Here is an 18,624-nt window from a genome sequence, read left to right on the forward strand (position 1 = left end):
GTGTATGAAATTTTAAAGTATCTTCGTCGGTAACCTGTAATTAAAAGAGTTTAGAAAAAATATCGTATCCGTATTTTATTTTTCACACAGAAAACTTAATTTTACTTTGTAGTTGAATATAAATGTTAACTTCCGTAACGTTGTAACGTTGTAATACGGGCCCAGGTCTCACAAGAAGCATAAAAATTCAAGTGTTTTGGATTTTTTTATTAGATGACATAATCCGGTAAAATCTCAAACACATTAATAATGAAGAATCAATATTTTTATGTAAGAAGTAAAATACATATGGTAATTTTATTTTAAGTTTCGACGAAGGAACAGTCGTGTTTTGAAACCGGTCGGCAGATTGAATATATGTAGTGATTGTAGACCAAGTAAATATTTGTTGTATTTTTTAACATTAATAATGGTTTAGGCTCTTTAACTTAACAAAAATTAATAAATAGAAGGATTGAATGAATATTCAAAACGTGGACAGGCGGCGCGCTGTTAGTTAGGCCAACTGTGAAAAAAACGTCGCGGTTTCAATTTGAGAAAAAATCCAAGGAAGACTTTTCCTAATTGGTCTGGTTTCTGTTGTGTATTTTCCATGGCCCCCTTACATATTATCCTCCGTTTCCCACCTGCTGACAAGCCTCTAAAAAGAGAGATGGCGGGTTATTTCTTTTAAAATGGGGAATAATCCGTAAATTGATAACTCAAACCAACCAATGAATGGTCATAAAATATAAATAAAAACCCCGTTGTAAAATTACAGAAAATAATTCTTTGCAAACAAGACTGGAGGAACATAAACCCTTTTTTATTAGGTAGCAAATCACCCGATAGAACCATTGTCAATATACAATCCATGTTATTGATTATCTACAAAACAAAAATGGTCTTGATTTATATTTTTTTTAAACAGATGCTAAAATAAATAATATATTGAATCTGCACCCCGAATAATTAATACAACCCCCCACGATAAACATACCAAGCACATTAAAAGGAATATAACGTTTGACCTTTGTTTCGCATTAAAATCTACAAGGAAAATAATTTATATTAATATCCTTAGTATTTTATTAGCATTAAGAATATCGTAAGGCTCCATACGGTTAGCATTGGAGTCAAGAGTAAGTCTGGTTATGAGCGTACTAAAACGAGTCGATATGATGCCATGAAAGAGTCGTTAAGTTGACATCGAACCCAACCCACTATACTCCTATATGTAGCTTTATGGAAGGCAACTTCTGGATTTACAGACGACAAACGGGCTAGAACCTGTAGAGGGTGTTTAAAAAAAATATATAAATAAGTTAATCATAAAAAAACAGTGAATAAAATTTAAAATATATAAAATCGATCACATTAAAACACAAAAACCCCACTTGACACGATTTAAACGTACAAAGCGTTAGCGCTTACCCGAAATAATAATGATTGCCAAAACAAAACCGTACCCAGGCAGTGACAATTTTAAGTTTTAAAATTATTCATTTGAAATACATGAGTATACATGGGGTAAGCATACCATAACAAAATAGATTGTTTTAATCAAACTACAAATTTCAAAGCTTCAATTAAATTTATTTATCTATAGAATCACTTTGTAAAGCGCCCTTGAGGTGTTGTATTACGAAAATTGCGCTATTTAAGTTATCCACAATAATAAGATATAAAAATAAATATTACTAGTAAATACAAAAATCCCACGACGCCAACATTGCATATTAAAAGCCGTAAAAATGACGATAGAAAATTAAAGAAATATGCAATATTTGATTAAAATTATTTATTGACAATTCTTGATGGAATTTTTATTGATTTTTTTACATATTTATTTACAGTTTATTGTTCATTATTTGAGACATAAGTCCCAACTCCACGGGACTAAAAGTCCTGTGTTGAGATGGGACTAGCAATTAGCAATTGCAGTAGGCATTAAATAAAATGGTGAGCAAGCCTTTGGAGTTTATGTACAATATTCCGGTCATTATGAGATTTATATGAAGCTTGGTAATATTTTCAGAAGAAACACATAATAAAAACAAAAATGAATTTAACTATGGTAAGAAACACAGTTAAAAAAAATATATGAACAGTTACATTAATACGAATTCTGAATCAAGAATGTTGAATGAATGCCACGGGTTATGCCCAGTGAGGTGTTCATACATAAAAAGTATTATGTATTTATGATTAAAAAACAAATATTTCCGAAAAAAAATTCTTAGACAAAGAGCAATGTTATTCTGTAGAAATTCAAAATTACCCTTATTGACCCTTTCCTTACTGTGTAGCCGATACATATGCAAAAATAAGAGATTTTAAATGGAAAAAAACTGAATTTTCATCGGCAATGGCTTAAATTATTTATAGTTGTCGAAAGTCATACTTTAAATCTAAAAATTAAAAACTCATTGATAAGAACATGAAAAAACCATTAACTCACGAACGAGAGGACCACCCCTAACGAAGCTCGGAGAGCTACTGGGGCTCCTGGCGTCTGGTACTGGCAACTTTATATTTTGCGCGTGTGACGCGTAAAACTATCTCTCTCGCTCCCGAAAATACTACCTATAGTATCGAGAGTGAGACTTAAAAGAATATGTGAGATAATCTTTTACTTACAGCACGCAATGCAACAAATTGGTATACTTTTGATTGTATTGGAGATTTATCTCCGATTTCTAATAAAATGTCTTTTCTGTGCCTAAAACCTTTTTTATTATTTAACAATAAATTATTTCGTTCGATACGTAAATGCATAACGAAAAAATACCGAAAATCTTAACTCAGCATTTATTATATTTAAAGAGATATTTAAGTTATTAGATACAGATACAGAAGGGAAGGATGCGAATATTATTCGGAAATATAGTAAAACCTGATAAATTTTTATTATTTTCCAGGAAAAAAGTTGTTCGTTGCTGTCTGTGTCGGAAAGAGTTTCAATTCCCTCCAAATGGAAAAACGGTGTTGAGCGCATCGGCCACGACACTCCAGTATCGAACTGAAAACTTACATGAAAGGAATTATTGTTTAGTCTTACTATTCTCTATTCGGTTCTATATACTCCCTACCCCCCTCCCCGATGGTGGGTGGAGATGGCTCTCCGAAGTATGGACGTGTTCGTCCTCACAAGTAGACGCATTTCTCTGGGGAAATCGCCGGACATATTTGAGCGGAATTAGGTAGGTAAGTGCAAAAAATCACGCCTGTACACGGCCTTCACGCACAAAAAGATACGACGCCGACGGTTAACTGACCAGCACACGAAAAGTAAAGAAAAAAATGCCAACGAATATGAGTAGTTGTAATAATATGTTTAGTGAATTGTATAAATAAATCATTAGTGACAAGGTACGTACCGTGTCTGGATCCAAATTGGACTCGGATTTGTCGGAAACAAAGAAACAGCGTAAAACACGCAACATCTATTATAGAGTCGTGTTCGATGAAAACGTTGATACAGAAACAGAATGATATTGCCAGCTCCATGTATCGGAGAGCATAAAGGAAAGCGTCGTTGCCCTTGAGGATAATGCTTACATTGTCAAGTGGCCGTATTAAATCCCTTAACAATATCTGTCACGGGTTCACAATCGATACGGTTCACAGGGCCGCCCGCCGCGGTAACCCTGACACGATCTGTCGCCGGTTGTCCGGATGAATTTAAATTGAAATTTCCATTTTCCGAAGCAAAATAATATCAATGTCAACATATTGAAAATACCAAGTCTCGAGATGAAAACAAAAACGGAAAAGACGACTTTTAGCATAAATTCGCCTAGCTTTAAATTTCTTTACGTCGAATAATTGTATTTGTAAAGAAAAAAAAATCGCACTATAATACGGCTGAAAACGAGAGATGATCAAAAATAAACCTTCAAAGGCATTATATTGTAAAAATGAGTAAAAAAAATAACTCTGAAACGTTAGACGAAAAGGGTTGTTAAAGAACAGGAACTGATAGTTCAATGTTTAATATAACCTCTGACGGTGAGGAGATAAATCTCTGGTCTTATCCATTACTTTACGGATCAAATTCCTAGCAAAGTCCTTAAAGCAGATAAAGTCAGAAATCTCATCCTACAGGAATCTGTCTACTTATGACCCGTCGCACACAGGCGAAGTTTTAAGAAATCATGGCCAATACCTGTTCGCGAGAGAAAATTTTTGAAAACAGTAGAGGAAGTGAAACAATAACAAATTTTAAACAAATTTATTGAAAAAAATCATTAAAAAGTGTCTTTATATTACATATCGCTAGTAGGCATGTCAAATAAATTCTTCAATTCCTCGGGATATTTTACTGCAATACCATTTCGGTTTTGGATTTTTCTCGAAATACCAGTGATGTAGGAATCCGAGCAAACCGGTTATGGAACATACCTTCTATTGTTTTGAAGCCAAGAAAATTTTTCTGGAATGACATTCTCTAAATGCTTTAATATCCTTATTTTTCGATTTCTGAGCTTCTTTCGAGAGTAAACCTGATGGAGACTACTATGGAATTTTGTATTATTTCGTATCTATGAAATAAAATTTTATAAACCGTCATAGGCATGCAATACCACATAGGGAGTATTTGACCAATGAGACGGCTGTCTTCCGACGGTATATCCTTAATCTATTTACATTTATTGAAAATTTGCTTGTAAGAGCCAAGAGTATGATATAAAATCTATACAAGTTTTTATTGAAGCCCTATAGAAATTGAATTTAATCGAGCAGAAGCTGAGATTTCATAATCGTAGAAAAACCTTCTTGTGATATTTTCGTCCTTGAAAGTTACAAAACCAAGTTTTGTTTATCCACCAAAAGACTCATTCTTCTTCGGAACATATATTGTATGGCCTTTTTTGTGTTCCTACTATTATTTTTTTCTTCAAAACCTCGTCCTTGCTATTTACCGATTGGCAATTTATAACTAATGTGAATTAAACATTCAAATGATTTTATCTACGCATATATTCCGAAGCCAAAATATCTTTTTCGACCGACATTTTTGTTTATGCACAGAGATACATGTATTATTACATTTTGTAGATGTTAGCCCACACAAATAGCACCATTGATTGGATAATGTATATGCTATTGTATTTATTGTTTTTCTCGTACTTAAATGTAATTCTTTAATATTTCTGCGTTTTGTCTTTTCGCTGCTATCCATAAAGTTTTTTACAGGTGTTCCACCAATATTTGGATTAATATTTTCCGTTGCAATGTTAGAAAAAGTCATAAAAGCGGCCAGCCATTCTCTTTCTTTCTTGATAAAGCGTTTATTCGTCCTTTTTGAGTTTATCCATTTAGATTTGAACTGATATACAAACTTTGATTGACTTCTTGATTTTGCAACAAGCTTTTTGTTTTTTTTTTATTTCTGTACTTTTCCAATAATGTATGCCGTGATATATAAATGAACTCAGTAGTTTAACCTGTTCAAAATAATAAAAAAGGTTTAAAAAAACAATACTTTTTTGGCCTCAGTAGTTACAGGTTGATTTATTTTGTATGAATGAGACAAAAAGGGACATTTAAAACATACTTAAACACTAAGTCAATACTTGTGCTTGTTTTATTAAACAACGACATGGTAAATGGTGGTTGATTTGGTACTTTAAGACTTAACGCGATTCAATTATAAATGATTATTTTTTATTAAAGGATTAAAAATCAAAGCCTTTAAATAAGGCCAAAATAAAAACCAACAAAACTGAATTTATATTAAATAATTAGTTACATGCCTTCAGCTTCAGAATCTATTAAAAAAACTACCAAACTTTGTCAAGAAACAATAAAGTTACTATTTCAGTAATTATATTTCGGAGTTCATAAATTCAAAAGCAAATCAGTCCGCCAAGAAGGTAAACTTTGAACAGACGCAACTCCCTCAGTTTGTGTGCTAGCGAAATGGCACACGAGTCACTCATAGATTCAAAATCTGGGGTTTCGACCAGGTTTTTGAGAATTTTCGCCTTAGTGCGGCGCCGGCGGTGTATCACTGTAGACACTACTATCTCGAGGAAAACGTAAAAGCCACATCTCTCTCCTGTTCAAGTACCGGATTTCTGCTCTTTACTAAAGTACAAATTCGAGTTCGACAGAAACATCGAGCCAGGAAATATGTATAATGAATAATGTGCGAGTAGTGAGAAGCTTGTCGCATGAAATATGTATGGGATTCTCATGATTCATCGGAGAAGTGTTCTCGAATAACGATAGCATTCAACATTCTGAAGTGGATATAACTACTAGGTTACATAGTAGGCTGCTGTAGCAAGCTGGGAAAATTGTAAAAAGGTGATAATGAACATAAAATATTATTATTTTTTAATGTTTACAGTTAAAAACACTATGCAAAATTAACTAGGTACGAAATAATCACACATCCACCGAAAACGGATTCATGTGCAAATCTACAAATCGCACCAAAAAGATGCATTGTTTCTCTAGTCGAATTATTTGTTCTTTATAGAATGCATAATGTACAAGAACAATATTTTAACTTTTAATTTTTTTAGGCGTTAATTAAAAACGTTCCTCGGCGTTACCTGCTGATCTCCTGCGATAGCCGGGGGGCAGGAAGGCCGGCGGCGGCGTGATGGGCGGGTGAGGCGCGTGCGGGGGCCACGAGGGCACGACGTCAGGAGGGCCCCCCGCCAGCTCCAGGAGCTGCTTCTCGCAGCGCCTCCGCCTACCGCGCCCGGGGGTCAGGGTCTTCATCGTGGCGAGGAAACTGACACCACTCATCGTCAACTTGGACTATCGGCAGTTATTGGTTCCCGCGCATATGGCAGATAGCGTAAACTAGGGATATTTTTTTACGATATGTATTTATTTATTTTATTAATGTTTTTTTAAAACATATTTCTTTACTGAAAGGTAAGACTTTCTTTTATTTAATATCTCTAGGACACTCGTAAGTTTCGATATATGTGTCGAGTTGCATCAACGGTCAGTAATTTAGGAATGATTTCAGCTCTCCAGGCTTTGTGTGTTCAATGCTGGCTGCTTGCAAATCACCTCTTAGCGGAACGAGTCTCCGGACTGCCGTGTATGGAGATTGCGCCGGAGTGCGGTATATTTACCCCTCGCGACATGAACTGTTGGCGTTGCCTTCCGCGGGTAAATATTTACCATGCACCACTAGGTTACTCAACGTTCAGCAACCACTAACCACTCAGACACGTGGATAGGAAAGCGATTGGGAATAAATGCTTCGACAGAAATACAAATACACTCGAAGTTTGGCAACTTTACATTATTGCTACATGATATCTCAGATTCTTAAAGCTTAATTTAATTTTAATTGTAAGCTATAACATTTGAATTTTAAATTAAACATAACTGGAAAAAACGGACATTGATAAATGAGAATGGTTGATAAAATGTATATTTAATGTTCTTCGTGATCTATTTTAACTTAAATTTAATAAAACAGTTCATTTGAAATTCCTGGTTGATTTTAAAGTTTCGCTATTCGTTAGCGTAGTATTATATATTCCTTAATTGGGTGTATTTATTCATTTTGTCTCGATACTCAAAAAGAAATCATTTAAATTTAATTCCACTTTGTTACGGGAGACACAAATTTAAATGCGATTACAAAAAAACCTCAGAGCGCCGCTGAATATTCAAGTTAATTAAAAGCTCCAAAAAACTTGAATTCGAATCATGAAAGAGAACTTAAAATTCATTATGAATAAAATATTCGACTGGAATTAACGAGAATATTGGAAAGGGGTTTTGAGTCGAAATAGCACGAATAGTTCATTGTAAAATGAAATCAAAACTAAATAGGAAATAAAAAATGGTTAGATGGTTTAAAAAAAAATGTTTGGTCAATTTATGATTGTCTATGAATTTATTTAAAATTGATTATAACAACTTATAAATTCAGTTATATATGGAAAAAAACATAATAATTTTTTTCATTTCACGAAATTTAAATTTCATAAAAATATACCGTTATTTTAAAAAATATAATTTTAAGTGGGTATGTCTCCAAAATAAGTGAAACATTAAACAAGTTAAAAAATAAAGTCGCATAATCCGAGTTACTAAAAAACTACAACGAGAAATAGTTTTGTAACATATGGTCGTTAACAAAAGAAACTTAAACAAGTTTACCGAATCACAATAAAAAATCATTTTACACTTATAAAGTCTTTAAACATAACAAAATGTACAATTACGATCAACAAATAATCAGCGCCAGCGTAACTTCACGAATCAACAGTTAACACGAGTAAAGTTCACGAACGAACGCGGATCAAAACTTGGCTTATCGAAACAGTATTACCTCGCACTGGGAGGCTACCGTGGTAGGCCAGCAGCGGCAGCGCGCGTCCGAGCGGCGCGACCCGCCGACGGATAATAACGCGCGGGACGCGACAACCGACAGCTTCCGAAGCCCAAACACTCGACGGCTCCGCACGGCCATCCGGAAAATGCCGAGCGAGAGTAGAAAGGGCGAGGGAAAACGCAGAAAACGAGATAAATTGCGCGGAGTTTTCAGGAGGTGTCCAGCCTTTCAGGAAAGCTGGGTAAAGCTCGTTGAAAACACGCGCGGCGCGCAAGGAAGAGATTGCGCGTTTACCACTTTTCATCCGCGAGCCTTTCAGAGATGTCACTCTTTCGTGTTTGTGGCCAGTTTTTTTGTCACAATGGTGCAAGATGATCGCATTGCATAATTTACGGTGCATTCAGGCACCTTGAGCTAGTCAAATTCTGTATAGTACCTAGGTAGTAGTGTTTTCTACTTTTCGAGTCATGGTTTTGAGGGTCGGGATGGTTTGAAACGAGGCATCAGTTCATCGGATGTAGCCTGAAATGAATGTTTGAAGTGGCTCCGAAGAATGGAAGATGTCGGTCTGCAGGGGCGCGGCGCGGATCGTTACCGGCGCGCAGCCTTCGATCCGCCCCCATCCCTCCACCACCGGCATGAATGAACCGGACAGAGCGCGTGTAGAGCGCGCACGCGCAGCCGCCCCCGATCACCATTGCTGCGAAAATCGCTATCGCGCTCTCACTGGACCAAAGTCTACGGTTTGATAATAGGAATCACCCCGAATAAATCACACTTATTTCATTATTTATAATGGGCTATAAAAATTCAAAAGATTTATAAAATGGATACATTTAAGTAATTCCCGTGACAAAAATGTTTAGGATTTTTAAAGTTAAAAATGAACTAGGTTGCAGTAACATTTATTCTAGTATTTTAATTTATTTGAAGCTTCTCTGCAAATCTATATCAATTATGCATTTTCAATTTATCTACAAAATTAACATGGAGTGAAAAATAATATTCCAATTTTATTCCTCGTCGCTTTATTCGATTATCAAAGTTTTTTGCACAAATAAAACGGGAATCAAATTATGACATAATCGTCATAAAAAAATATAGCTAAATTACCCACGAAAGCTGCAGATTCTCACAATAGTGAGTATTAATGTATTTAGGATAGTGAATATATATCACCATTTTTGTGAAAATCACCTCAAGGGCACTGTGCAGTAAATATCTTAACACGCCTTGCAGCTACAGAGCGCATAGGCGATTGGGATTCTGGTTCTCGATTTCCTATTATGTTAATTTTTGATAATTATACAGGAGCTAGATTGCAACATGTATTGTAGCTACAGAGCACACGGACGTTTAGAAATCTAGACATTTGAAAACATACTAAAATAAAAATACGTTTATAAAAATAAAATAAATTAATTGAAAGGATTTATTTTATTTTTATTGATATTAGAGATTTTGAACCAAATAAAACATTTATAAAAATAAATAATAATATTCTACTCGTGACCAACCGCATCATTTATTATTTAAACCAAAGTGGGAAACCATGTGGGGAATGAGGTACTAGGCGGCACATGTTTTACAATAATTACAATAAAAAACCTTTCGTAAAATATCACTAAAACACCACCGAACAATATATTACATGAAATGGCTGTTCATTGTTTGCGAGATTCATTGTTTAAAATGTTTCGGAGGATCTGGTATAATAATATGTAATTTCATCTACATAAAGGTTTGCACAGGGTAAATTATGCAGAGCTGCGAAATGGCGTAACCTAACGATTAAATGTTTCGAACTTCAATACCGAAATGAATAAAAACGCGAGAACTTAAATCAATCTCCGATCTCGTTTGTAAAGCGAAAACATTAAATTTTTGGGCATAAATAAACATGCCGGCTGATCAAAGATCTTTGAGGAACGAGGACTGAATTCATTAGCAGGAGCCTTCCTTTTTTAGAATTCAAATTTATTCGGATTGATCGAAGACAAAAATAAAAAGTGTCTCGAAGAAAACAATAAAGTCGCGATAGCTCCGCAAATTAGATACTTGGTCGACGTATTTAGCGTAGGGGGTTATTTATTTCCAGCTAAAAGTTTGACTAGAAAAGTGACTTGTCAAATATACAATGTTTCGTAGACAATTTCGAGCAAATTGGTGAAGAAAGGAAATTGTAGAAAACATTCTACCGCGCTAGGAAAAACAGATTATTCAACGACAGATAGCGTGCGACATAATTTTAATACAAAGTTTTTTACTCGCCTCGGATATGATTTGTATGTGTTCCATGGTAGCGAAGTTCACTAGCGACTTTGTCGTGAGGTCTTGAGTTCGATCCCCCTGAGGGTAAAAGTAAAAATATTTTTCATACAAAATACAGAAACTATTCATACATAGAAATAATCAAATAACATCATGCAGACAGATGGAACCATTTCTCGATATATAACGGAATAGTTTTCCACAAACCAAAATATAATTTTCCTTAATAAAAATAAAACATCACGTTATAATATAACTTTAATTATTTTATTTTGAAATATTTTTTCAAATACATGAAAAAAAACAATACCAACATGATAGTTTTAAAATCTCGATCTATCAGACATACAAGTTCAGTGTGGGATTGCCTTTTACAAGTTGGAAATAAGGAAAACAACAACACGGAGAAAAACAGAAGGGTTTTCTCAGAAATATGGAATTTGCATTTAAACGTGCAAAAACAAATCATACACAGTCGAAAGGGGGGTTACGCAAAATACATCGGAACCTGTTTATGGAATCTTACAATACTAAAGAAAAAAGCCTTTGAATACATAAAATATCGAACGCTCACATGGTAAAAATATTTCCAGTCAATTAAAACAAACGCTCTCACAGCTACGATACTTAACATACCGAAAACAACGTGGAACTTCATATATTAGAGATAAAAAATCTAAGATAGTTGTGTTAATCTAGATCGATTTAATTTATTGATTTTTGCATTTTTGATAAATATAATTAGGTGTATGTATTTACCAACTAATTACTATGGTGTATTTATATTCATTTTTTTATTTATTTATTCAACTTTTTGTACATAATTTTACTTGTACATTGGCAGGCTTATTGCCAAATGGCAATTTCTTCAAACCAACCAACAAAATAAAAATTTTATTTTTATAATTCAAGTTACAGAACATATTCAATAGAAGAAAAAAAAGATTAAAAAGCTAAAAATATATAAAAATAGAAAATACGTATTTGTTTATAAATTACCTTAAATCAAAACTATTACTCAATGGGAAAAAGGAAAAAAGAGGAAAGGGAAAAAGGGAAAGGAGAGATTAAGGAAGAGAAAGGAGATGTTTCTTTAGATGTGATTTAAAGAGAGATAATGTAGTAACATCTTTGATGGTGGATGGGAGATGATTCCACAGTCGAGCCGCATGGATACTATATGAGTTAGAGAAGAAACAGGAATTGTGGATGGGTATTAAGAGAGTGCCTTGAGAATTAGAACGAAGAGGTAAACCATGAACTGATAAGCGTCATCGAGTGATCAAGCATTGAATTAAAGCTTACGCGTCTCCTACATATTGTTTGACGAAGCTTCATCAATCGGCAAAAATAATCTAATTTGTTGTGGAAATAGCATATTAATCACACGCATATTTCGTCTATTAAAAAAAGCGAATCATTTCTGTCCAAACCCAGATCAGTAAGTTAAATGAAGTTTAATATGATTTACTTATTATTTATAACGACTGTCAATCACATCAAACAAATACGATGTTTTATTACGTGATAGGTAATATTGCCGCCTAACGAATCGGGTACCTGTTCTTAGTAAGGGATTGAGAAAAATAGTTTTACATAATTAAGGTAGGTCATAGAAAGGCGTGTTGCAATCTTACTCCCTTTAATTATTATTATTAATATATTTATTTTTTAAACTTAGAATTTTTTGTCAACTTTTAAAAATGTGTAAACGGGGGCTAGATTTCTTACCGTCCATGCGCTCCGCAAGACGTGCTGAAATCAAGCTCCTATCCGTTATAGTTCAAATTGATCTTAACTGGAAACCAGGAACTAGAATCCCAACCGTCCGTGCGCTCTGTAGCTGCACAAGACGTGTTGGGATATTTATTTATTGTACAGCGCCCTTGGGGTTATTTTCACAAAAACGACGCTATATAAATGATCCAACTATATACATAAAACTGCCCTCCGTATGAAGAATGCAGTATCTCCGTTAGACATGTTTCTGAAAAAACCGTGGTAAAAGAATATAATGTTGTTATTGTTGTAGTTTCAAAAATATGAATGTCATTACTATAAATAATACGCCATGTATCAAAAGAAAATCAAATAAACTTAGAGATTAATTGGGTTTTCGTATTAAGATTGATATTTAAATTAAATAAATAAATTAAACTTTAATAAAATCAAATTAAAGAATAAACTGAAAGTCTAGTAATTGCACTTTTGCTTCCTGGGGTGACATTCCAAACGCTCTCACGGCCGTAGAAAACGCTTTTATCTCGCGTATATACATACAAAATAATAATAATAAAAAGTGTTTTCTACAGCCGCGAGAGCGTTTCAGAATAGCACCGCTGGATTTCATGGTTCCTAAAGGAATATTGATACGTTACTAAGACAAAAATAAAGATCATTTCTTCGTAATTCCGAATCTGTATTTAAAAAACTGTCGTCAAAAATGCTAGATACTGCACTCTTCGCAAAGACGGACGACAGAAAAGTCCGTTATTGTTCCTTGTAACATTGAACACCACTCAATAAATCAAAAAATAATATTTTATTAAAAAATTCATGGCGGGGGACACGAAAAATTTTGGACTTGATGCCTTTTCCAGGGTAGCCATTCTATTTAATTTTCTATTTTAACCCTTCCAGAGTCGCGTATTGTAAAACAAAGTCAAATAGCACTCGACAGAGACTTGGCATAATGGCCCGACAAATTGAGTGAAGTGTACACGACCAATTGAGCAAAGGAAGAAAAAATATTATATTCGCCTTAAAACATTTCACGCGAGGCGCACAATTTGAAGTAGACAAAGTTTTTATTTAATATAAAAGTTAATTTAAAATGAAAACATCTAAGCACAATTTTAAAGACCTTATATATATAAATATATTTGGATAATTTATAAAGCGCCATATTTGTGAAAATCGCCTCAAGGGCGCTGTACAATAAATAAATATCCCAGCACGTCTTGCAGCTACAGAGCGCATGGACATGAAGTAATCTAGCCCATATTTGCATGTTTTATTTTATGTTACAATGAAGTTTAGAGTTGAAGTAATATTTTTAAAAAACTAAATAAAAAACAAATTTGTTAAAATAGAAGTTAGATTACAAGTCTTGCAGCTACTGAGCGCATGGACTGTTGGAATTCTAGACCCCATTTACTTAATTTAGATATTTAATAGTTGATAACATTTACCTATTGAAGCAGCTGAACATGCACATTGGTAAAGCAAAGAGTAATTTTAAATACTTTCGCGTTAATATTTAAACTAAAAAATAAATTGTTGCCCGAATACATGTTTTGTGATGTTCAGCGTAATAATGAAATTCCTCGCTATCCCACGAGGGGAGGTGAGGGTTTCAGACTCCCCAAAACAAGAAAAAGGGCAACTAAAAACAATCTGTATCATAAAGGACTTCAGATGTTTAATGAGTCTATCGCATCGCTTCGTGGGATGGCGATAATTTTTGTTGAAAACAAACATCCATAGAGGTAGATAGAGTGTCATCGGAAAGCATCTGGATTTTATAACAATGTTTTTATATATATATATATTGTTCATTCATTAGTATAACTGGGTGTTCAATTTTTATTTTTACAACTATCTAAGTAAATACATTATATAACTACTAGAGTATTATTATGACTTCTATTATTATAACTACTAAAGACGCCCTTTCACTCTATTGCATAGAAAAAAAGCATTCCAAATTTTTCGTTTGGTTTTTGGTTTAACAACAAACGTGTAACGGACGGTTGGACCTGAGTACCTAGGGCCCGTTGTATTTTATTATTATTTTTTATTTTTTTTATTTAAATTTCATTGATAAACTTTTACGGGTTAAATACATATAACAAAATATTATCACTTTTAAAGTTAATAATAATATTTTTAACATCTTCTGTAAAGGTTGTCTGAGTCTTTTGTTTAGTTTTGTCTGGTAGTTTGTTGTATAATTTCAGTCCATGGATTATTAGTCTCGATTGTCCTTTTCTCGTTTTAAAAGATTGTATATGATATTTTTCTGATATTCTGGTATTGTGTTTATGTTTACTACAGTTTTTTTCAAGTTTTAATTCTTCGTCTACAATTACATCAGTGGCTGATTTTTGAATAAATTTTAAGGATTCTAGTTTAAAGAGTTCAGTTACATTAAATTGTTTAGTTTGTTTAAAAAGTTATTTAGTTGCTGTTAGATAGGGAAGGTCATATACTAACTTTAATATTTTATTTTGCTGTCTTTGTAGTCTGTTTATGTCATTTTGATTTCCTGTTCCCCATAGTAGTTGCATATAACATATTTTAGTTTTTACATAGGCTCATACATTTTTTTTCCTTTATTAGAACAAACTTTTTGATCTAAAAAAATAGACTCGATAAAGTCGCCACATTGCTAATTTAATTGTTGATATGAATTGTCCATGTCAATTGTCTGTCTATTATTAGTCCTAAGTATTTAACGTGTTCAATTTCAGTTAGTCGTATTGCTGTAAACTGTAGCTAACTTTGTGATTGATAATTATATAATGGTTTTTGTCCGTATGGGTGACTCTTTAAGCGGGTGGCGTATTATAACTGTGCGGTTTTTAGCAACATGTAGAAAACTTTGATTGGCCTATAATATGAGTTTATTGGAAATATTGTATTTATTTTTGTAATGGTTATTGTTTTCTTAAAATAAATCAAATAAATAAGCATTTTGGTCAGTAAATTCAATGGTTTTAATTCTCGCATTATGGTTAATTTATAACTACTAGGAACTATTAAAATCTACTAACGATTGATTGAGAAGCATTAAAGCGCAAAAACAGCATGTTTTGCTTTGTTTCCATAAATTATTTTTTAATATTGGTATAATGGGTATCGGAGAATAGGTGCGCGGTTAGACTTCTGGCGAAACTGGAAATCTATTCACACAAAGGCCTTTTGGGTTGCTGCTCAACTCCAGGACAAACACTTAAGTGTGAAAAGCGTTTCCCGCCACGCCGAGTGGGCCTCGGGCGGGAGCAGCGGAGCGGCGCGGGCGGGGGTGATTGATGGCGCTGGGAAATTTGCCTGATAAACTTCGGAATTCAAAAATGTAATTACAAGCCAATATTTTAATGGGCGAAAATTCAAAGAAATACACAACGCGAACCTGATACTTTATTACGGAGAATGATATGCCGCATCCATCTTTTAGAGATGCTTACAAATTACAGAATAACAAAGATACAATAAAGATTAAAAACAACAATAATTATCGTTAGAAATATTAAAATATTTTTTTCCGATATCGTAATAAGGATATGTATTTTGTATGTGTCCAGGCGGATTCAGAGAGTAAATAGAACGAGAACCCTTGAAGGATGTTTTCGACTCAACGGCTGCTCTCACGTATCAGGTATTTCCCGAATAATGAAATAACGTTCAGATAAGACCTCCTCGTAATGAAGCAGAGAAATTATTATTGTGAAGACACCTCATATGTTCTTTGACACAATATCAACATTTCTTGATTCGAAACTATTGGTTGAGTTCTATTTTTAGAAACATCAATAGGTAAATTGGGCAGATCACATAGGACACGGCACAGTTTGTATTTATTACGTAGGTCTAGAGAATTTATTTTTGGAATAATGAGTAATTTCTTGTGTGAGTCAACTTTACAAATATCAACATTGAGATCTTGAAGAAATCTGAACTGATCACCTTTAATAATAAACCTTTTGTAACAGATGATCTTATTACGCTGCATTTGATTTTAAAATACAGTGCCCTATGCACCACTAGGTGCTCAAACGGGTTTAATTATGATTTAAATCGCACTGAATTTAATGATTTAACCTTAAATATATTTGTCCATATAAAGTACAGATCAATGCTAGAGTATGTTTTAATTTTCCGGTATTTTACGTTGAAAATTTATGAATACAATTTTAATTTTGTTAATTTATAAATACATAAATAATTAAATTCACTTATTATCAAACCGATATGAATGAATGGAATAAGTTGTGGCCTAAACTAATCCCCACGTAAAACATTAATACAGTCTATTAAAAGTTAACTTGAATTTATGAAACCGATATCAAAGTATAAAACTATGGACACACATAAATCATTAACAATTACTATCGTAGAAGTTCGCGTCAACAGTGGTATTTATCATCCCACGCGGCCTAATGCAAAGCAAAAACTTTACGTTCGGGGTGGGGAGCCTCGGGGTGAGCGTAATAAGGGGTACAGTCACCCCTACACCCGCTACAGACTGACCTTTAAAGTCAACAGGTTACATGCGGAAGAACGCTAAACGTCATTTCATCTTAGTGATCACGACTTCCTTCGGTGGCCATAATAAATCGTCACTTTGGTCTATGTAATGTCTACCGGAAATTTAGCGTGAATACTAGGAAAATCTTCTTTAAAACTAAAAAGTTATTCGTAGAAAAACTTAGCCACGGCCAGATGCGGCTGGATTTGGTACAGAGTATTTTATTTTATTTTACTTTTGTTTTATTTTATTCAGAAAACATACAGTCATACATAAAAAGTATTAAAAACAACGATTTTCTAACATAAAAAGACCAATTAAGTTTTCATTAATTATGCAAAAGATTTAAACACTAAATGTGACAAAAAAATAAATAAATAAGAAACTCAAGAGAAAAGAATAATTGTTGGCATTTGCGTTTTTATGGAGGTTTTCATTGGTAATAAATAAAACTATCGAATGTACACCCCGAGTCATCCACGCGCACACACATGAACGCACATATACAACATACACAAACATATACATAGCACAAACCACTCAAAATGTACATTCAGCAACTATCCGAAATCATCAACTCCATGAAGAAATTTTATGTACAAATGCAACGTGCAGTTAAAAATGTCTATATCAATACTGAGTCCATTATAATTTCTACAGATACTTCTAATAAATGAATTCGTGGTATAATTGTTTTAGAAGTTGGTATATAAAAAAGGGAATTTAATCTGGTATAGCGAAGAGGACAACGGAAAACAATATTTTTAAAAGGTACGGCGAATCAACCATATTATTTATAATTTTGAAAAGAAAAATTAAATAACATGTAAGACGCCTTTTTTGGAGTGATTCTATATTAAAAAAAAACGGGTGAAAGGTGAATTTTTGGCGAGTTATCCCGAAACAAAAATCCACCAGAGAAGGCAACGGGAAACCGTTCTGGTCATCTTTTCCCAGATATCACTATGGCGAGTGCATCCAATAAGCAGTTGTCCTGGCTGCGGAATACAAGAGTAGCGCAGGACCGAGATGCTTTCGCTGCAGTGATCGCCGACGTCGAGGGGACCCGACAAGGCACCGAGAGAAGGAGAAAAACCTTAGTCAACCTTAGTCAAACCTTAGTCAATAAATCACGAGATGCAAAAACAAAAGAAAGTACTAATTGTATAAAAATTTTATTATCATCGCTGCGGTTTTGTAATTTTGAAATTATTCCTCCCGTGACGTCACTAGTTGTCATCAGTGAGTTGTCCTGACTGGTGAGTTGGCTTCCCGGAATCAGGCAATCTATCCAACGCTGTAGTTGATTAGCAAGAACTTGTGACGTAGTTCATTTTTATAAATTTTCTTATATATTTTCGAGAAACATCGCCATACAATGAAATACTCCAATTTATACCGCGTGTAAGAAAACATTTTTATATCCAAATCCCCGTAGCACTAAACTTCTTCATTAAGGTGTCTTTAATAATATATATCTCTCTTTGCGCTTGTTTATCTTCTTATGCTCGTATAAACATGCCCAAAAGAGGATTGTAATAACCTATATTTGAGGAGAAATATGATCGCTCTGCGTTTAGTGTTTATCTTCCCCAATCGGTTTCTTGTTAACAGAAGGGGAAACCAAATTTCGTCTAGATATAGAACTACGTAACTTCCCATGTTATTGATACTCACAAAGGTTTGCCTTTGACCTAATAAAGCTCAGCCGAAATCAAGTGAGGTTATCACTAGAATCCTTACAGGGCACTGAAGATTGAACAAGCACCTTGCTAGAATGAACCTTTCCGACACTTCTAGATAA

At 33.9% G+C, this 18,624-nt stretch overlaps 1 protein-coding gene across 3 annotated transcripts in view; it reads right to left on the reverse strand.

Annotated features, from left to right (window-relative positions):
- LOC148284313 (uncharacterized) overlaps positions 1-8,266 on the reverse strand; it is a 65,943-nt gene extending 57,677 nt beyond the window's left edge. The window contains exons 1-2 of one of the 3 annotated variants that reach the window (XM_088242339.1): positions 8,125-8,266; positions 6,546-7,310 (exon numbers count right to left, since the gene is read on the reverse strand). In XM_088242339.1, the coding sequence (XP_088098465.1) occupies positions 6,546-6,744 (199 nt within the window). In that variant the 5' untranslated portion in view covers positions 6,745-7,310; positions 8,125-8,266. Of the gene's footprint in view, positions 1-6,545; positions 7,342-8,124 lie in introns of all 3 variants that reach the window. The other 2 variants (XM_088242337.1, XM_088242341.1) reach the window with 2 other exon arrangements.
- Positions 8,267-18,624: the final 10,358 nt, after the last annotated feature.

Source organism: Micrasema longulum, unplaced genomic scaffold (assembly GCF_059751315.1).
Source record: "Micrasema longulum isolate JH-2025_06_02 unplaced genomic scaffold, ASM5975131v1 h1tg000133l, whole genome shotgun sequence".
In the NCBI taxonomy this organism is placed as follows: domain Eukaryota; kingdom Metazoa; phylum Arthropoda; class Insecta; order Trichoptera; family Brachycentridae; genus Micrasema; species Micrasema longulum.